The 22,004-nt window shown below is 49.0% G+C and overlaps 1 protein-coding gene across 1 annotated transcript in view; it reads right to left on the bottom strand.

Moving 5' to 3' along the window:
- Positions 1-313: 313 nt before the first annotated feature.
- The window catches only part of LOC8053244 (caveolin-1), a 100,696-nt gene continuing 79,005 nt past the window's right edge, over positions 314-22,004 (bottom strand). The window contains exons 3-4 of the mRNA XM_029985142.3: positions 5,238-5,480; positions 314-1,476 (exon numbers count right to left, since the gene is read on the bottom strand). Coding sequence (XP_029841002.2) covers positions 1,351-1,476; positions 5,238-5,480 — 369 coding nt within the window. The 3' untranslated portion in view covers positions 314-1,350. The remainder of the gene's footprint in view (positions 1,477-5,237; positions 5,481-22,004) is intronic.

Below are 22,004 nucleotides of genomic sequence, written 5' to 3'. Positions count from 1 at the left end.
TCTAGGTGGTGTTCCCTCGACTCTTCAAACACAGGGCCGAAGTCTACGGAGCCCGCCGAGTGGACTCGCAACGATGACGCCGCACTTTTGTCGCCCAATCGTCGCGCTCCTTTCGGCATTTGTGTTTGCCGAGTCTGGGGCTCGTCTGTTTTCATGATCAATAGCGCTCGTCTGTTTCAATTTATATCCCACCAGAAGGCTCTAAGACTAACGCATGTTTCGAGCACAGCACATACCTTTTGACGCACATCGGCCAAGGACCGTTGGCTCAGTCACGCGTTTCGCTTTACAAAAAGACACACGAAGGTGCACACTGGATAAAAATGATTTTAATACTTTGCACATCAAAGCATGGTTACAAAAGGCAGCTTTAGAACGAGCTGCTCCCAATGTTGCGCGGGCGGACCCACGTCAACAGAGGACACACTGCTCCAACTGATGTCTTTTCCTTCGGAGGTGAGACGAGTATCATTGAGTGTTCACACAGATGCACATATCGACCGAAAATGTTCCGCCAAATATTAACTGGCAATGAGCGGATCGAGTAAAGAGTTGTACAAAAACGAGACACTCGGTTTACGAGTGAATACAAAACAAAAATGAGCATGATGTTAATACAACTTCGCAAAGAGCACACAATATTACATAGACACACGTACAACACATATGAGGGCTATAGCGAAACAGTTAAAACTATTAAAATATGTAATTATTTTCGTCAATCATATTCTCGAAGATAAGGCACAGGCGTTTTGATCTGTTTCAGTGGTATCTCCTCAACTTTTGAGCAGAAATAGCTGTTTTCATTGGTCTTTAGCGGGCAGTGACAAGTCGGTGGCTATCGGAAACAACCTCCATAGCGACAGTTTGTTTTAAAACCACTCGCAAAATACATAAAGCAAAACGTAAAAAAAACACTAAAAGCTGCCAAACTTTATGCAAGAATGAAAATAAAAAAATATTAATAACAAGAATGAAAATAAAAAAAAAAACAAGAACGCATGATCTTAACTATTTTGGCGCTGCATCTCTTGAACTAATTTGAAACGTGAATAATCATAATCATAATAATAATAATAATAATAGATGCTGAAGTATATATGCACATATGTCTCTGCAAACCATACGACTTAAAAAGAAGATACTCTCTTCGGTACAAAGTAAAAATCCAAACAGAGCCCTGCTTAGAGCTGCTGGACTTGGAAGAGTGTGATACGGCGGCCGTGGCAGTAGCATCCCAACGCAGAAGTAATACAAGGCCGAAATAACGTCGGCGCACCTCGAGGAAGAATGGGAAGGCAGCGGGAGAGAGATGGTCGGGGTGCCCCTCTCTCGCCGAGGCGGGAACCCTCAGGGGTCGCTGGCAAAGTCGTTCTTGGGGTAGACTTGGGTCCGGGTGACGCGGACATCGCCGGCAACTCTCCCGATGGACTGGAACACCGGGTCCAGCAGGGTCCGAACCAGGCCTCCCCACACCTGCCATCAGAAATTTAAAAAAAAAAAAGAAGGTAATCGTCAGATCAAAACGTGAAGCCACCTACGGATGGGTAGATGGAAGGATGCGTCTGCATCGCTGCACCCTCCGAATCGGGCGGCAACTAGCGCCGCGTAACCTGCGTTAATTTATTTTAAGGATGGATGGATGCATGCATGACGGCTGTTTTTCTTGAATAGAGCAGTGACTTGCGTCACCCAGCCAATTAATAAGGACGCGCGCGATACTTGTGATTATCCAGGTGTCCGTCGGGTTTCTCCTCCTTCTGCAGAAAGGGGACGAGGAATCCTTGGTTCGTCTAAAAGGCTGCCGGCAAAGACGAGCGGGCCTCCCGTTTAGAGGCACGCTCTGTCTATGCAATGTGAATGCCCGGAAAGGACTGACTCGAGGGTTCAAACCCTAGAATATTTTCCCTCACCCCTCCCCAATCCTTAAAACTCTCGTAAGTTATGGCCATAGACCGATATCCCTAAGCGGTCGGCGCATGTGTTACACCGCCACAACTTAACAGGAGGCAGACGGCAGTGCACGAGAGGCTCTACACGCATAGAGCTCCAGCGAGGTTGTCGCACATGCAGAAAGAGCCCTCGATGCTTTGCGCCAGCGCTAGCCTACTCAAGCTGGCTCTGGTGGTCTATTCGAATTCTCTTCGGTTGTCCCTATTGACAGATGACTTTATTCACTTCTGGAAGATGTCATTGCCAGGCGACAACCGCGCTCGTAATGACCTGCGGACAACTCTGGCGATTTTTTGCGGGGTACTATGTGGACAGTCGTGACTTCGGTTTGTTTTTTCTTAGTACAGGCGCACTGAATCAGTTACTGCAATGAGAAATGAAGCGCGGCTTGACTATTTAGAGAAAAGAAGTTTGTAGATGAAAAGAATCATACGTTGTGGCCAATGGCTTGACGAAGATCACGCTACAAAAGGACCAGCAATACTAAAGCGATTTCACCCTACCAGTATACAGAAATAGCTCTAAAGACCGACGACCAGTTCGCGCTTTCCACTTTTGGCCCGCTTCTTGCTTCTTCCTCCCCCCCCCCCCCCTCCCCCTTCTACGCTCTCCACCGTCGCCGGTTTCCTTCTCCCCTATGGTGAGGAGGATCATTTTTTCCTAGCAGGGTTTCGGGTCTGGTCGTCGGCTTTTAAGTACAGTGAAACCCGTGTAGAACGAACCCACGTACAGCGAATTATCGTCGATATCAAACTCACGGAAAATTTAAATAAAAATGCACGTAAAAAAAAAGTGAAAGCCGTTGACAACTCCCTGTAACGCCGAATTAGAGCGCAGCTCTTGAGGAGGAGGAGGGGAAGGTACTGAGGGGAGGGCATACCCCTCGCCCCTCCTCCTCACCTCGTCATCCTGCCTGCCACTCCTCCCTCCTCTTCCTCCTCCTTCTCCCCCTCGTCCTCCTGCTCCCCTCCTCCTCCTACTTCACCTCCCCTTTCCTCCTCCCGTTTCCCTCTCTTCCCTTACCCTTTCCGTCCTCCTCCCCGCGCGGTGCATTATGGAGCATTTCCCATGATGCACCGCGCGGGGAGGAGGAGGGGAAGGGGACTCCCCGCGCGGTGCATCATGGGAAATGTCCCATAATGCACCGCGCGGTTACGGCGTCGCCGACGCCGCTCAAGCCGGAAACGGGCGCCTAAGAGCTGCGCTCTAAAACTACTTTTTATAACGAACAACACATTGGCTATATCGAACTTTTTCCCCCGGGAAGGCTTCCAAAAACGTGCAAATAATCGTCTTCCAGCCTGTTCCTCCCCCCCCCCCCCCCAAAAAAAGGTAGGAAAGAAAGAAAATTCCAAAACTTCAAGCCGTAAACAAAATTGGGTGAAGAGAAGCGATTCAAAAGGGGAGAAAGCTAGAGAAAACACTGTACACGCACGCACAGAAAAAAATCTTTTCATCCCAAAGTGGTTGCCCACGAAGAGAAGCGATTCAGTCGGGGAGATAAGCGAAAAGAAAAATATGCACGCATGCAACAAAGAAAAAATTTCCAGCGAGTTGTTACAAAAGAAAGAGAAGCTCTCGACGCATCGTGGAAGTTTGTTGTAAATGGTTTTTGCTATATCAAACTACTCGCTATATCGAACTGATCGTAGCGTTTCCTGCTGTTCGTTACAAACGGGTTTGACTGTACTCTTTGTTCTTTTTTTGCCAGTCTATGGTTAAAGGGAAGATGGGGCACTTCTGCAATTGAGAAAAAACACTTGAATTGCGTTCATTTGGCCTTTAGAATGGCAGATATTACAATTATATTTCAATGCGACGCGCCGGAGAGCCATAAGAGCAGTTTCAAAATAGGGCTAAAACCCCGCCTCCCTAGCCTTGGTCAGCCAAAAGATCCGTCGATGAAGTCACGTACAGCGACTGTCTTTCGCGTTCTCTCGAGTTTAACAATGTTTGCGCAGCAAATGTTTTGGGTATTCGGGTTCACGGGGTTAATAATAGACTAGAATTCACTTCTAACTCTTTTTTTTTTCAATAACCTCCGTAGCTTCCCTTTAAGTGGAACATTCTGCCAGAGCGAGTTGTGAATTGTTGTAATCCTGAATTATTTAGAGCACAGCCGAATGAATTGTTTAGTTAAGTTTCGAATGAGGAGATGTATATCTTGAGCACGCGTGGGTAGATACAATCTACCTGCGCTCACTTCACGCGGTGAGTGCATCATTGGTTTGTGTGTGTGCTGTATTTTTCCCCTCCTGTGTAGACCGAAAGGTCCGCGGTATTTCAAATAAAGAAATAAAGAGCTCCGTTGACATTTTTTAGGGATATCTTAGAGTGTGGACCGACAAAGTTGTAATGAAATGGTAGACGACCTTGGCGACGTTTGTGCACACACGTGCCGTTGAGAGCCAGAGTCATAACTTTTACGAGACATTTGATTAAAAAAAATCGTCGGGAAAACTATAAAGTGCACTGGACCATTCACTGGGGGGGTCAACAATAAGACTACACTTGGCAGACAGAATGCCCTGTTTCGAGGATATGTTTAGAAGTTGAGGCGGTGCGGGCTATCTACAGCCGAGGAACGTAAAAGGATTTGAGTTTCAAGCTCGTTCATTATGACGAGACTAGACCTATTTTATAAATGAGAGAATATATTATAATAATTTCTATATGACACAAGCTTACTTGTGCGCTGGTAAAGCAGCCGTTTTCCAAAGTATGCTGCGAAATATTGCAGCAGGTGTGAACTATCCGAGGGAATCCCTAAAGGGGCACTGAAGTCGATTTTGAGATCGTCCTTGTGTGGTGACAATATCTAGATGCTCTAAGCATCCCAACAAACCCGAAACCACAGTCGTGCGTAGCTTATTTCCTCGTTAAAAGCGTGTTCAAAGATCGCGACACGCCCTTTTCGGGAAGGAAGTTGTCAAGGAAGGGCGCTTGTCAGCGAGTTGCAAGCGATGGCTTCGCCAGCGGAGAATAAAAGGGGAGTCCTATCCGAATGTGTACCTATCAGGCTCTCTTCGAAACAAGTTATAATAAAATCATTCGGGCCACACAATGTAGTCTGCGAGAAAAAGAGTCCACACGGTTTTCTATTGCCTTGAGATTAATAGGCGGTTTTGTAGTATAGGACTCGGTATATTTTTCGAAGTAACACATTTTTAAACAATATAAGAGGGAACGCGACTTTTTGTCAAAAATGTCTTCAGTGCCCCTTTTAAAGGGGGTCCTCGTTGCGGAAACCATGGGCAGTAATGAGGTTTCAGGGGAAGACTCGCCCTGTGGAGCACGTGCAGGAGCACGTCGAAGATGCGGAGCAGGGGCGTGAAGAGCCAGACGTGGAGCAGCGAGAGGATGGAGAAGAGCAGCCCCCAGGTGAAGCCGCACGGCAGGGCCAGCAGCGCCGACAGCAGCCGGTAGCACCAGAGCCGCGTGGTCGAGAAAACCAGGTACGTCAGCTTCCAGGCGCCGTCGAAGCCGTGGCTCGCGTCGGGCTCCGCCAGCACGTCCTCGAACACCAGCTGCGTGCCAAGAAAAGGGTGAGCTTCCTCAAAAACCGATGCCAACTCACGACAAGAATACAACGTGTTAGAATGGAACCTTTGGGCTAGTTGGTACGAGTTGATCGCGAAGAACTGCGCGAAAAGGGGACATAAAGGAACGACTAGACAAGCGCTGACTGATTTTTTATTGGAACGTGTAGGCGTTCGCGCAGGCACAATAATAGAGAGCGAATCACACTGCTCGTACGTAGTATAAAACACAATCTGCGGCCTCGAGCATCCTCGAAGCGCTTCATACGCACGGACGTATACCTTTTGTATGACCAATGCCATAGAAGACAGTGTCTTTTGCCTTAGCAGCGTGACAGCGGCTTCATTCGCTGCGGTGCCCACTGCCCACTGTTTACACGAATGCGGTGGCCAGCTCGCTCCGAATAATAAGCGGCTATGACTGGAGCAGAAGCACTAAACTGCCCGGTTTCCGACACTCCAGTCTGCTTGGAATCGTCGCTGTTTTATATGAAAGCGCAGGAAGCGGTTTTCCGCCCTGCAGAAATGTTCGAGCAGGCCGCGGCAGAGCAAAACTCTTCTCGCCCGAGCTACCTGACGCCATAATCAAGCTGAAAAGCAGCCCCAGCACTCAGCCATCGCTACAATCGATGAGTCAAAACGATCGATTTCGTAGCATAGAACAGACTGAGAGAGCCAAATGGAGGTCCTCGCTCGCTGCCGCGCCATAGAATCCATCGCAGTCCATCAGACAGATCGAGCAAGGGACGATCCAGTGTTTGCGATGCACGCATAACGGCGTTTGCTCTCTGTAACGAGCGTCTATAAAATAAACACGCAAAAAAAAAAAAAGGACAAATAACACGGTATAAGTGAAAGGAAAACGGAGTATAGACACTCCACGAGTTTCACAGGTGGACCGCCTCAAGCCTCCGCTTCGTGCACATCCTAAATCTGGTTTCCACCGCAAATCCAAAAGCTTGCTCGATGCGAGTACCGACGTCCGCTGCAGGATCTAGTGCTAGATACTCAAAAAGCCCTTTAAAAAAAAAAAAAAAAAAAAATCAGTGTTATCTAGCAGTTTCAAAAGCAGTATGGCTTTAGATCAACTAAAGGCGGTCGTGAGACTATCTAATCGGGCAGCGTCACTAATTCGGTTTCGATGGCTCGAGCAGAAGAAGTGGCCAGCGCAAAGCAGCGACCCACAGGCGTCTCCATGAAATTTCCGCCAGAAAAAGGCTTTGGAACACTCCTTGTGCCGACAATGGAATTAGACCACACTCGGAAATAAAGGCTGACGCAGCCGTAGCAACTAATTTGTGCGTCGTATTGGAGTGGCGTCTCAAACGCCTATGGGTCATTTACGTCCGCTCGATGGTAACTTGTTAATTCATCAGCCTCCAGAGGCCGTCATTCGTTTGGTGCAGAAACACTGAGTCGATGACAGCGATCAGAGTTGAGGGTCTCAATGTATTACTGCGTTAGCATTAGTGCCCACGTGACAGGGAAAAGCTGACGTCTGCGGACAAACCAGTGGAAAGGGAAGCTCTCCGCGTAGAGAGGAGGAGAGTCAGAGGCGAGAGGGAGGCCACGTCACGGGACGGAATCCCGGTGCAGGTCTGCGGAGCGCGCCTTGAACCGAGCACCTGGTCCAATCTGGATGAGGATCGTACCGGCGTGCGGTCGTGTATCACTACTGCGTGGTGCACGGTAAAGACCCCAGGCTAGCGGCTGTATACTGCACTGGCTAAATTGCTCATCTACAGCGTGTGACTCGTCGCAACTTTAATGGCTGACCAACTACACGCTGTATAAATATCCCCATAACCCAATTTGTACCTGGTCGTAGTAGGCAGCAAAAGAAGACGGATTGGGAACGACGGACATCACATCACAACATCACAACGAAGTTTCTAAGGCCTCTCCAGATTTTTATCATCCCATAGTCATACATGCCCGTTCGTGTTTGCGTTGTCATCCCCTCTTTGATGACACAAAAATCCTGGGGGGGGGGGGGGGGGGGGGCATGACAGCAGATTCGGCAGGGAAATCATAGAATCATTTGCCATGACCACAGCAAAAAGCATCGTGTCAAACCCTGCCCTCCTGCTGGCGAAAACTGAGGTTCAATTTTTAAAATCCGAGATAACCCTACTACCCTGACTTGCACATCGCGTGTCTTATCTTTCCTTCTCTCCCCCTCTTCTCCCCTACTCCTACTGGGTATAGTCGGCTGCTCGCTGTTGAAAGTTTACTCGTCTGTTTCTAGTTGAAAGATGTGGTTGTGTTGTCCCTGTTTTAATTGTTTTATTCTTTCTTCATCCATGTCAGAGAAACAAATTCTTAAAAAAGAAGGTATATCGACCTTAAAGGAGCTGTGCAACGATTTTAACGTTGAAAGAATTGGCATTTTCTGCTTTTGATATTGTTAACTGTGTCACAAATGGCAGAAAACACACCTCCTTTCATCGCAATGTTGCGTTTCCGCCGCGTAATAGCGAGGCAAAACTTGGGATATTTCCCGACCTGCAGCCACGAGCGGCGGCCATGAGAAACAAGCGGCGTGACGTCACTTGGGTCGTTGTAAGAAAGATAGCAAGTTGTGCGAATACCTGCTCGATAAAAGGTAACTCTTTTTACAAATCTTGTCGTTCCAACGTATATATAAATGCGTCAACACCCTGGTATCATCGACAACTTTTATTATACGGAGTTTTAGTGGCGCCATCTATCCTAGGTCCACAAAACCGCGAACAGCCGCCAGAAGCCGGAGGGGGAGGGGAACAGCGCCGGACGGGCAAGGACGGGTGGTCACGCAGTCGGCAGCGGATGAGTTCTCGCTGCTCGCTGATGGCTCTAAAGAGAGAACTTTTCCGGAACTCCGCGCCTACTCTAGTGACGTCACTGTGCACGTGACCCGGAAGACGATGCACGAGTTGAGAGGCGGCAAAAACCTGGATCTTTTTCATTTTTTTAAGTAAAAACTAGGGTATCCAGGCAAAATCTGTTTTCTGTAGTTCACTGCAGAAGTTCACTGCATCAACTTCCACAATTATTTAAGCAAAGCCCTAAAATTGTTGCACAGCTCCTTTAAACGATGCTACCAACTACAAGAAGTCACAGAACCGATAGAGACTGCAGTATCCAGACAACCGGAGAGAGAATGGACGAATGACGATTTAATAAACACTTTTAAAAGAGTGTTAGAGAAGTTTAGAATCAAACAAAGAGGAAGAAGGAGAAAAAACACACACCAAAAAGCTGGTGGGACAGTGAACGTAAGGCGGTCATATAGCAGGGCGACAAGAGGCCTTGAGGTAACACAGATGGGCGAAGAGGGGACACACCCGCTCAGGTTGTATCGAATGGAACCCATTTCAGGAAAAGAAAAAGAGAGGCATCTGCTCTAATCCAGGCAAAGATTGGTACAGCTGGAGTGCAGTGGATGATGGGGGTAAATCGAAAATGATAGGAATGCAGCCAAGAGCTCCTGGGAGCACATTAACGCACAGTGGAGAAAAACAGAAGGGTTTCATTGTTCACTGACCACACAAGAGGGGATAACTGTAGAGGGCGAGGATGCGAGGGAATTTATTAGGCGAACAATCGAGGCAACATTCGCAGAACTTGAACCGAACGAGATTGGACAGAACACAGCCAGCAACACGGCACGAGGTGAGAACACTAACGAGAACACAACTGAGACGACCACGGGGAAATGGGACAGAGCAGAAAGTAAAGTGCCGGCTGGAACGGCGACAAGTCCATATGGCATAGAAATGGGGCTAGTCAAGACACTAGGAACCAAAAGCAAACTAAAGTGGAGACAGGCAACTAATCAAATAATAATGGGGGAGAGGTACCCAATGATTGGAGACTAAGCAGAATGAGATTACTATATTAAGGTAAGGGAAAAGGGGATAGCATAACATCATACCGCCCAATAACAGTAACTTCTGTCCTGTACAGATTAGCGATACAGGTAGTAAAAAGAAGAACGGAAGTATGGGCAGAAAGCATTATGGGTGAGCTAAAATGGGGTCCGAAGAAATAGAAGATTAGATGATAACTTATTCATCATCACTCAATCTATAGAGGTGGCACGGGTGAGTAAAAGCCGTTACCGATAGCATTTCTACACATAAAAGGGGTGTACGACAATATGAGTCAGGAAAAACTGGGTACAGTTGAGAGAGTATGATATAGATGCATATTTTATTGCTTTTAGAACAGGTATACGCAAATAATAAGGTTGTTATAACATGGGAGCAGAAACCCCCAGAATCAACAGAAATAAGAAGAGGACTCAGGCAGTGTCATCACCTCTGCTTTTACAGCGGCGCTGTTAAGGGCTAGTTACCCCAGTATCGTGTCCGCCAGCAAACAGATGATGACACGAAACCCTGGACAGTTACCGCCATCTGCCGGTTGTCTGATTTCCACAGTCGCTCACAGATGGCGGTAGCTGTCCAGTCTTTCCACTCTGGCTTGCCGAATTGCGGCCGGCCGTTACTTCATTCCACCATAGGACAGCTTCGCTGGTCTTCCTTCTTCACCAGAGTGGAAAGGCTGAAAGTTTTTTTTATGATATACTTGAGTAGGATGGAGAATAAATGAGAAGAGAGCAATTTAGGTGCTGATGTGTCATATATGAAGAGAGGGGGAAAAGTAAACCAAGTTATACCAGGAATGTTCTGCGCAGACGACATTGTGCTGGTAGCAGATAGCCGGGATAGGTTACAGGAGCTGATTAAGATCTGTGAAGAGGAAAGACTCTCTGGGCCTGAAATTCAGAAGCGACAAGTCGGGAATAATGGTTTGTAACGATGAGAAGGGGGACCCCTGAAAATTCGAGATGTTTTAACGAGACGTAGAGAGGTATAAATATCTGGCAGTATGGTTGAATGAGGGAAAACAACAAGAACAGGAAGAAAATAAGCTAAAAATAGGTAAAAGGAATGCAGCCATTATGAGGCCTAGGGCACTATGGAATTGCAATAGACACGAAGTTGTTAGAGGAATATGAAAAGGAGTCATGGTGGCGGGGTTGTCTTTTGGAAATGTGGTATAATGCATGGATTCTGAAGTCCAGTCGAGCTTAGAGACCCGGCAGAGGAGCGTGGGCGGACTGCACGATGGAAATACACCAAATGAAGGAGTGCAGGGAGACATCGGCTGGACATCTTTCGAGGTTAAAGAGGCGATCAGTGAGTTGAAATTTGAACAAAGGCCAGACACAATTGAGGATACACGATGGGCGAGACTTTTATCGATACAATAAAAGTCTGAACACTCAATAGACAAACCGAACCCGAAAATTGAAATTTAAATACCAACAATCAAGCGCTGGGGCGTAGCAGACTACTTCTTTGGACAAGTAAGTAAAAGAAGCCGAGAGAAAATTGCGAGAGAAACGAGTGCAGGGGAAATCAGCTTTAGCTATAGGAGAAGAAAACAGGAAATAAGGAAGGAACTTTTCATGCTAATTCACGGGGGAGCTGATTGTTATTTGAAGCTAGAACAGGAGTAGTGAGAACTAGGGTGCCTCAATGTCCTTCTGTTTAGGGTGATGCCACCCTTTGTAGTAGCCGATGCCGACAGCACGCGCTCACGGGGAAAATACAAAGAAATCGATGAAAACAAAATGTCGCCATAGCACAGTCAGCGCCACAAACGCGCGCAGGGACACGCTCTTTCACGCGCTTCTGAACAAAAAAAGAAAAATAAAAGTGTGGGACAAAATGGCGAGATGCCACCACCCTAAGCAAAGCGCACGTAAAGGCACCCTAGTGAGAACTAGGACATAGAGCACAAAGTAGGAGGATACTCGGTGTGCCAAGGGGAAGACGAGACAATAGAACATCTGTGAGGTCCACAGGGTTTGCTCCCGCCTGCCGGAGGGGGAAACGGATTGTGCCGAAGCGCTGGGGTTTGTGGACGAGATTGGAAGAATGGATGCTTGAGAGAGAGAGAGAGAGAGAGAGTCGGAAATAGAAGAACAGAGAGGTTAACCTAGGTTGGAGTCCTGGTTGGCTACTCTGCTTTAGGGAGGGGGTAGTGGGGAGTTTAAAGAGGAAGGAAAGGATAGGAGGACATAGAACAATAAACATGTAAAAAGAAAAAAGAAATAGTGACACGAGAGCACAAACTATAGATCACATTACAAATTTAGTATCTGTGTCCTTTAGAGGCAGAAAGGAAACGCAGAAAAGCTTTCATGACAGAAAACGGTCGGCAGTCTGGTTGCACCAACGTACTCTTGAGGTGTTCTCTTTCCGCGTCATAGATTTTGCAGTCGCACAATAGGTGAGCAATGGTTTCATCACATTCACACGTTGGACAGTCCGATGTTCTGGCTAGCCCGATGCGGTGAAGGAAGGACTGTGTATAAACGACACCGAGCCGGAGGCGATGTATGACTGCCTCTGTTCTCCGGGGAAGATCACGTGGAAGTTGAAAGGTAAGATTTGGGTCCAACGCGTAGAGGGGAGCATAGTGGTAGGAGACATCGTGCCATAGAGTTCTCCTTGCGCTGGTGGCGTGACGATTGATAAGGCATCTAATGTCATTCCGACAATACGGAATCGTAATAGTTGCATCTAGAGAATGGGCTGACTTCGCACCTGCGTCTGCAGCCTCGTTTCCAGGTAAACGACAATGACCTGGTATCCATTGAAACTGGACAGTGTGTCCTAGATCCAAACACTGCATAAGAAGGGTCATTATTTCGAAAACCACTTGGTCATTTTGACCGCGTCGCAAAAATGATGATATTGCTGGAGGGCCGGCTTGGAGTCAGAAAATATTGCCCACGAGTGGGGCAATTGTGTCAAGATGATTTGAAGTGCTTGATGAATTGCCACTAGCTCTGACATCGTAGATGAAGTTATGTGGCTTAGCTTGAATCGCACGGTTCTACAGTGACTTGGAATGACTACACAGCAAGTAGAACTATCAGAGGTACATGAGCCGTCGGTGTAGACATGTGTTCTTGAGAGATGGTTACCGTAAATATGGGACATAGTAACCTGTAAAATCACGACCATTGGCATATTTGATTTTTTCTTTGTACCAGGAATATCAAGTTTGACATCTGGTTCAGGAAATCTCCACGGAGGCGTCGTGCAAACTGTGGCTTGTGTAAGATCTCCGGGCAAGTATCGCCGTACCTGGGACAGCGCCTTGGAGTAGCTCGAGTTTGGACGTGCAGATTCTGTGGTGGCGAGAGAGTGATCTTCATGCTGAGTTAAGTGTCTTAAATGAAGCCTTAGAGTTTCCTGCATGAGCAGGATGCTTATAGGAATGACGCGTGCTTTTGCTATAGTTCCAATTGTTGACGCACATGCTGGAAGCCCAAGGCAGGCTCGAAGAGCGCGCGCCTGAAGGCTTCGAAGTGTGCCTAAGTTTGTACGGCACATGCCGTTGATAACTGGAAGACTGTACCTAAGCAAACCAATAAACAAAGCCCGATAGAGACGTCGCAACGCCCGCACTGACGCTCCCCACGTAGTGCCACTAATGAAGCGGGAGAGGTCAATGAAACTCACCAGCTTTCGTTTTAAGTAATTAATATGCGGGGTCCAAGTTAGTCCTTTATCAATATATACGCCAAGAAATATGTGACTTTTGACGTATGAAATTGTGTGCTTAAAAGTGCGAAGTGGATAACGGTCCATGTTCCTTCGAGTGAATGCAATGGCAGCAGATTTGGCAGCGGAGATTTCAAGGCCACGGATGCAAAGGTATCTGTGAACTTTCTTTAAAGCTAATTGTACTCTGGCTTTAGCTTGTGCGCGAGTGGAGCCAGAAGCCCATATACAGATATCGTCTGCGTATAAGGATACATTTACATTTGGTGGCAACGACTGCACGAGCCTGATAAGCGTGATATTAAATAGGGTTGGACTTAACACGCCTCCCTGGGGTACACCGCGAGAGATGAAATGGTTTGACGTGTCTCCATCTTGTGTGGTCATATAAATGGTGCGATCTGAGAGATAACTTTCGATCCACTTGTAGAGACGGCCTCCGATGTCAACCTCCTGTAGCGCTTGAAAGATGGCATTATGAGTGACACGGTCAAACGCTCCTTTGATGTCGAGAAATGCCGCTATTGTGATCCTCCCTTGAGATCTTTCCTCCTCGACGTAGGTGACGAGATCAAGGACAGGATCCACAGAGCTTCTTCCTCGACGAAAACCATGCATATTTTTTGGATAAGCTCTTCGTTTTTCCAGATACCATTCTAAACGACGATTAATCATTTTCTCCATCAACTTGCCAACACAACTTGCCAGAGCGACAGGACGGTATGATGATAAAAGTAAGGGCGACTTGCCAGGCTTCAGTAATGGAACAATTCTTGCCCGCTTCCATGTGCTAGGTACTTCTCCATTTGTCCATAATTTGTTAAAATATTCCAGCAGCCAATTGCGAGCATCAGTCCCCATAGGTGTTAAGAAAGCATATTTTATCCCATCCGGACCGGGACATGAGTTTGGTTTTATAAATACAAGAGCGGCATCCAGTTCGCCACGAGTGAAGACATCGTCCATGCAGCCATTAACAGCTGATGGTGCTGCAGCGGTAGGGACAGGACGACTTTTCGGCATGGAAACACTCGACGTGAGAGATGCACAAAACTCGTTTGCAAAATCCTTTTGTGAACATGCCGCCGACAACGCAAGTGCTCGGGATGGGTGATATTGTTGAGGAGGAGACTTAAGGCCTCCAGCTTTCATTTTATTTGTTATTTATTTTATTTTATTAGCAAAAAGGAGATTGGAAGACTGATGGAAAAGATCTAGGGTGAATTGAATGATGCGCATCTAGTGCAGCTGGCTGGGGACAGGCGGGACAGAGGGAAATTGGGACTCCGTCACGCGTGGCTCTGGCCCAAAGTCTCAACCCTGTCTTCCAGTGGGTAACGCCGAGCAGGTTTGACCAGAGGAAAATTAGCAACTCCCCGCAGGGGGAAAGAGGCGGAGGTGATGATTTTAGTTTTATTGCCTGATCCCCCAAAGATTAGTTTGGTGATATCCCACACCACTTGGTGATAGTTACGAAATTTCAGAGGGGAAGCGAATAAGCTTAGAAGGGCGAACTAAGGAATCACACTTCTGTCTTTTCATTTGCAGGCTAGGTGGCACAACCTACCGCCCGTTATAAAGGGTACAACCGTGAGCATCCTTCCATCGCTGTACGGTCGCGACATGACGTCACGGTGGTGCTGCGGTACGCCTCGCCCACTGTTGCTGGACTAAAAGCTAACCCGCTTGCTACTTGCTAAGGAGCAGCTGGTCGCATCTTCAAAATCGGTTCTAGTGGAGTACGCGGCATCACTCTGACGTAATATTCAGTGCCACTAAAGCGATACCAGTTGGGTTTCGCTTTCGACCGGAGTCGCCCTTTAAAGCTAGGACAGATATGTGACCCGAACTAGATCCCTGTCGTTTGAAACCATGTGAGTCCAAGTAAAGGCAGTAAACACGGTGGAAACAAAGAGATACCCCGCGCGACACTGCAAGCGCGAACGCGACATCGGCGTCTTCTCGCATTTGGCGAAAAAACGATCTAAACGTTGTCTCGACCGAGCGGTTGTCTGGGACAACAGGCAGGGAGACGAGCCAGGGCAGGACCTCATCAGGAAGCCGGAATTGTGAAGGACCAGGGAGCAGGAGGGGTTATGTACATATTGACAGGTTCAACGTCAACTGGAGAGCGCTTGAGAACGCTCGAGAACATACGCAGCCGCCTGCTGCTTCTTTTCTAGTGCCGCATTGCCCCGGTGGACAATGCCTCGACCAAAGCGGTGGGATCATTGTTCCTAACGACCAGGCACGCCCTTCCCTTCTCCCTCACACACCGAGGGCCCAGACGTCCGTGGTCACTGTGTCGCCGGTCAATCTCGTCTGACAATGGCGCCATCCAAGTCTGGACGGAGGAAGAGAGATCGTTCTCCCTAATTGCCGCTGTCTTGGAATCCGTGCGGTAGGGGATAATCCCACAAAACGCTCGAAGCTGGGGAGAGGACGCAAAGTCCCCCTTCTTTGTCCAGGAGGGCTCCAAGGCTGTCGGGGCGACGAGGGGCCAGATGGTAATTGCGTCCCGTGTTGACACTTGGTCAGTCAACTCAAGAATTTCTCGTTGGAGGCCACGTTGGCGACCCCAAGGCGCCTCTCGCCTTGCTTCCGGTAACAGCTGACGACGACGTTCCAGGGCATCCACCTCTGGCGGTCGGTCTGAAGGGCGAAGATCGTCTCTTGGGTCTTTTCGCAACACTGCTTACGTTAACGTCCCAAATAACAAATTTCCACCAAGTTTCGACGACCGTCCTTCTAGTCCAAGAACCGCTCGTTCACGCTATGTACTTTTTTTTACGCGGCACAAACATGTAATACAAAACATTTCTCAACTGAGAGTTGCTTACATTTTTGCCCAAGTGCACGCGCTTATCTTAGTGTGAAACGTTACGAATCGTAAATGGAACTGTATCGCCATTTAACTGGCTGACTCGTCTAAGGTGCGCAGCAGTAATACGCAGCTAGGAGTTGTTACGCGCATCAAGGCACTCAAATTTCGGCCATATTCAACGCTGCAGCATCTTGCACGACCGGTTCAACTCCCGATGCCATTCTGCTGGACGTCTCCGACAGCGTCCGAAACACAGTCCCGAGCCTCCTGTCTTCTCCACAGTGAACCAGATGGCTGCCGATGCTAAAGTCGAGGAACGAATAGGCGTTTTCCCAGCTGCCGACTGCTGTACCAAAACGACGGCCGCACGACAAGTCGCAGTGGAACGATGTCCGAGCCAGCCGTTGAGAGTTGGCAGGAACAGAGCGGCGAGAGAAATAATTCCGTCCAGAGCTCACTGCCCGCCTCCTCGCCACATTTCCGGCCGCCCGGACATCTCGTGGATGAGCCTTGCCAGAAATACGGCCGAGATACGATGGAGAAAACAACGTCTCGCTTTATTATTTTCCTCCTCCCTAACAAGAATGTGAGGAATTCAGTCTGCCCCGAACCGGGGGGCCCCGATGCCCGCGCTCAGCAGTTGCTTATGGCACCCATCCCGTCCTCAGCATGAGCCGTTTCCCCATCTTCAACAGCGGCAGACCAACGTCTGCTAACCCTCCGCTAAACGTCAAAAACCAGCCGCGGCGCCTATAAAGACGCAAAACAAAGTGCAGAATGCTTTTGGGAACCGAGAAGGTTCGGGACTCCGAGGTATTTTGACGAAGTCAAGAACCCGGGGTTTGGTTTCGCCTCGGTGGAGATATACAAAAACCTTCGAGTAAACAGGCGGCGGGTCTGTTATTCTTTCGTGTCATTGTCCTCACTGTTTGCCCCGCGTCGTCTGCTGGCTCCCCCTCGCGGCAGCGAGAGAAACGTGCCGCGGGCCATCCCTCCATTCGTACAGCCAGGTAGCGACGCGCCCATTCCCGGTGGCCCGCACTTTTGCCTTCCGCCTACGCTAAGCGAACAACACTATTTCGTAATTATAAGGTCAGATCCAAGTTAAACCGCCAGTCACTACCGCCAGTCAGTGTTCCTCCATAATGCGCTAATAGTCTGCTGTTCATCTGCCACGAGAACGTTTTTGTGCGTCTGGAAGTTTCAGTTGGGACTTCTGTCATCCGAGAAGAACAATAAGCGGCTCACTCGCTTTTGGAATGACATTTGAGCTTTTCAAAAATTGGGCACAGCAGCTTTCCTCTTTTATGGACTGTTTACCCGAGATTTCCAACGAACAATAAAGCATTATTTAACGGCTGCAAGCCGTTGGGCGTTTGGTACTTTTTGAGTGCATGGTGTCTTCGGAGGACTCTTTTCGGGAGCACGCGCTAAAAAACATTCCTGGCTACAGCACTGCGGTGAGGGCGTGGAATTTCTTTTTGGAGGATCGGGCAAAGAAACTACGAACATCAGCTTCCTGTTCTACCTGCGGCGAGGGAGTAGCCGATTTTCCTCTCGTCAAACCTAGTCGGCGCTACCCCAACACCGGGCCCACTGAGAAACAGGGTTCACACTTTGGGCCGGAGCCACGCGGGAGTGTCCCGATTTTCCTCTGTCCCGCCTGTCCCCAGCTGTGCTAGTTAGTTGTACTTGATTCAATTTTCCCAGGACAATTTCCACCAATCTTCTAAGCTCCTCTTCGTGACTTTGATCTTTTCCTCCTTCGTTCTTCCATCCTCGCCAGCAAAACCCAGCGCCCCCGCCAGGCCCGCTACCCATTCAGGGAGGGCAGAACGAAGCACCGCGCAATTCAATACCAAATGTTCTAGCGTCTCACTCTTACTGTGGCACACTGCACATAATGCGGCGATCTCTCGAAATTTAGTCCTTTACGTCTTTGTCCTTAACACTCCAGTTCTCGCCACGAACAGTAAAGAACTTCCGTAAATGATCAAACACTTTTTCCTTTTTTGTGTCCTGTTTTTGTGACCAGTGATTTTTCTCGCGTCCTTTCCTCCCACACTTTGCTCTTCAACTTGGATTGGATTGGATTGGATTTGGGGCTAACCCCTTTGTATCGGGGGATCTCAGCAGCGCTGGATCTAGCCTGGCTAGTAGCTACAACGCAAGGCGTGCTGACGGTTGCCAGACTGGCGCCCAGACAAAGCATTTTCCCACCACGCTGGACAGACTAGCTTTGGAAGCGTGGCTGCCATCGATATTCAAATTTCACATTGAAGACGCGTCCTTTTAATACGCATTAACCTGCCGTTGTGCATCCAACAACATTTGTTTTATTTGACACCCGTAGAACCCATTTTACCGAATTTAGTTTTTTTTTTTTGCTCGTTACCTTCAGTGGCAACAAAGGTAAGCAAAGAAACTTGTAGATTGTTCAGAGGGATTTGAAGGTGAGTCCAAAACCGGAAATCGACACCGAGCGCAGAAAAACGAAAAATATGGCGCGGCCAAGACCGTTCGCGCGCTTTTTAAAGGCACGGCACCCTTTCAAGGGAGAGCATGTAAGAAGGCAGTTTTTAATTTTGGCGCTCGGACGCAGTAAACACAGAGCGGCCTTCCCCGCCCCGTTGCTGACGCAAGGGCGAGGACGCGGTAAAAATATCTTTTTGCTGGCCAGCCAGGCCCGAAAGGCCTCTTGCGCGCCCCAGAGAGGAAAAGGCGGTACCGATTGCGAGACTGCACCACGGCCCTGGTCGTTTTCTTTCGCAACGTCGTCCAGAGACGAAGTGCCCCAGCGGGAGCTGATCAGCCGACAGCAGCTGAAAGGCCTCTCCCCCCAGACGTCATCCCATCCACGCAAGAGCTTATTAGTGCCGCCGCTGAGTCCGCTGCTCGGATGTAATCCGACGATTCCGTTAGCTGGTGGGAAAGGTGAACGCCCAGGCGGCGCGGATTGGGGCGAGCGGAGCACGTATCGGTTTTTCCTGAGCATCGAGAGGCCCGCTTTTAGGACAATATACCAAGAGCGATAATAATCCCTGGAGAAGGGGAACAAGGGGGACAAAGGTCCTGGTTCAATACCAGGACACTCGCGCACCAGTCACCTAGCTGTGTTTGTAGATTCGTGTTTGTTATTTGTCCCCCTTCTGCAGGGTTTCGTATCGTCTTTCTTGTCCAGCTCGCTTGCTCCTTTGCATTGACTGCATTATCCTCATTATCTTTAGTCCTCTCTTGGCGAAATGGGAACCCGCGGGGCGAGTCAAGTTTGGTCTGACAGGTGGAGCCATCTTACGGATAATTTGTGCAACACGGAGACGGCCCGCGATCATCGGCCCCTATCTCGAATCTCCGAGTGTCCTGCCCAACTCTGACGCAGTCGGTCGTGTCCAATCGGTTGGTGGTTAGGCCGTTCCAAGGTTGCCCATTTCGGCCACCAGTCGCGCTGACCAGCAGGTGACCGAGGCACCGCCTGTTCACTACCTATTGAAGACGCTACAAACATCCACAAATATAAAACCGAATAGGATTCAGAAAGAGACAAGTAATGAGCTGCCAAAGAGTGCCTAAATTGGAGGAACGATATACACCAACTCATGTTTACAAACAAACCGGAGCGCCCCTAGCGGACGGCGCCGGCGCCGCGCATGCGCGGTGGATGGTGGGCAAAAAGCCCGCCGTCGCCCATAAACAAACCATTGAATTGCGTTGTTGTCGGCGTCGGTGGGAGTCCCCGTGCTCTTTTTCACGTTAGAATTGTTGATTCTACGTCCTCCTAACAATGTCTGACTACTTGAGCGGCTTCAGCAAAACTATCGAGGCAAAACTTTGCGTGAATAATGTGACGTGGGGCGATTCATTTCACGTGGACGCCGCAGAATGGGCGCTAAAGCCTGACTCCCACGATGAGATTCTGCTCGCTATTTTCAGTCGCGACGTCGCTCGGACTGCAAAAGCGTGGACCGTAGCCGAGATGATGGACATCGATACTGAAAACCGCAAGTAGAATCGGGCATTACAAGTCGGTGATGGCCACTGGTAACAATGATCAACAACTTCTTGTATCTGTTTACACCTTAGCCGACTTACCCCAACCAACCTTCAAAAGTGTTTTGAGGCCTGCACTTAGTTCTTATCGCAATTACCGGGTCAACGTTTGGTTTACGGGCCGCTGTCGTTTGAACGAGCTGACGACAAAAAGCAGCCAAGTTTGAAAGAGCAGACGACAGTTCGAACCCACGCGCAATGGAGTACGGGCAAGAAGCACCGCGTCCCGCGTCAACAAACCATTCGAATGTCACGTTGTCGGCGTCCTGTGTGAGTCTGCATACTCTTGTCGCGTTGGGTTGTCGATTCTACGTCCTCATCGCAGTGTCTTACCACTTTAATCGCCTGAGCAAAATTATCAAGGCTGCTAAACTTTCCGTAAATAATTTGACGTGCGGAGATTCATTTGCATGAACGCCGCAGAATGGACGCCAAAACCATGATGAGATTCTTGTAGCTATTTTCGGTCGCGACGTCGCTCGTGCTGCAAAAGTGTAAACGGTAGCGGCGATGATCGACGTCGATACTGAAACTCGAAAGCGGGAACAGACCAAGCGTAACAAGTAGGTGATGGCCACCGGTACCAATAATTAACATCTTGTATTTACTGTTTACACGGAGCCTACTTAAGCCTTTTGAGGCCTGCAATTACTTCTTCTTGCAATCACCGGGTCAAAGTTTGGTCTACGGGCCGCTTTTGTTTGAACGAGCAGACGACAAAAAGCAGACAACTTTGAAAGAGCAGACGAAAGTTCGAACGATCAGGCGGCCGTGTGAATTTGAAGACGCACTGAACCCGTGGGTGGTCCGGAACACTCGGGTGTTTTCTCTCGTTCATGTTGGAACAAAGCAAATACATCTGGCGACCACAAATTGTGGCCCGCACACGCAATCGTAGTTCGACAGCGTCTGGTTTGCCCTTTTCACGGCTGCTATCCACGTTCTCGGACGAACGGAGGGGGCAAAAACACATGAAAACTGATCTTCAAACCTTTACAGACTCTATTGGTAAAGCCCCCATCGCAGCATTTTGACGAGATGGCAGGTTTTTTGTCTCGTTTCTTCCAAAGGAACACGGGAATGCATGTCTGGCACGGCGACTTCTGCCCACCGCCCTAGACCGGAAGTGCGTCCGGCGCGCCACCACCGCGGCGTGACGTAGGAGAGTTGAGTTGATAAGGGGGTGCGAATGCTGCTTTTTTGGTCGGCAGCGTCACTGACGGCTAATCCGTCCGTTTCAGCACAGAACATGATATGGTGTTATCGTTCTTAGCTATTCTTCGAGTGAAACGAATAATCATTACTTCGGATTGAATTCACGATCCGGGATGTTGTCCTCGGTGCGGCTGCCTTGCCGACAGGGTCACAATCGGAACGAGCGACTGTCCACACAATCATGACACTATCTATCAGGTATTGGCTGAAATCTCCTTTTTGGAGAAGCATGAGCAAACCCTGCCTTACTGCGCGACCGTTCATACACGCGGACCGGAACAGGGCTACCCGAAAGGTGACGTCAGTGTTAGTCGTAAGCAGTCCCGAGCGGCCGGTCGCACCCAAACGCTAGTGCAGCCACTGGGACATTAGGGAGTTTTCGTAGACCGCGCGGCCCCCTCCGCTAGGCGTTCCGCAAGGAAAAAGTTGCTACTGCGCCTGCGCGCCAATAGCCTTGACTGTGGAGTTTCCGCTATCGTAGCGGGTTGCGGAGGGCGTTGCGGGACGGCGAAAACGATCTACGAAAACTCCCTATTAGGGAGTTTTCGTAGATCGCGTTTCCCCCTCCGCTGAGCCCTCCGCAACGAAGAAACCGCTACTGCGCCTGCGCGCCGGTGGCCTTGGCTGTAGAGTTCTGGGTATCGTAGCGGGTTGTGGAAGGCGTTGCGGGACGGCGAAACGATCGACGAAAACTCCCTATCGGAGAGTTTTAGTAGATCGTTCCGATACCCCTAATAACGATACGATGCATGCGCCAAGCGACGAAGTATCGGGTTTTGATTACAATGCAATTAAAACGCAAAGGTGCAAGCGAGCTGGACAAGAATGACGAAAATAATCCCTGGAGAAGGGGAACAA

This window comes from Ixodes scapularis, unplaced genomic scaffold (assembly GCF_016920785.2).
Source record: "Ixodes scapularis isolate PalLabHiFi unplaced genomic scaffold, ASM1692078v2 PGA_scaffold8__174_contigs__length_109621045, whole genome shotgun sequence".
NCBI lineage: Eukaryota > Metazoa > Arthropoda > Arachnida > Ixodida > Ixodidae > Ixodes > Ixodes scapularis.
Note: the sequence above shows the minus strand (reverse complement) of the source record. Positions and strands in the feature narration are given on the sequence as shown.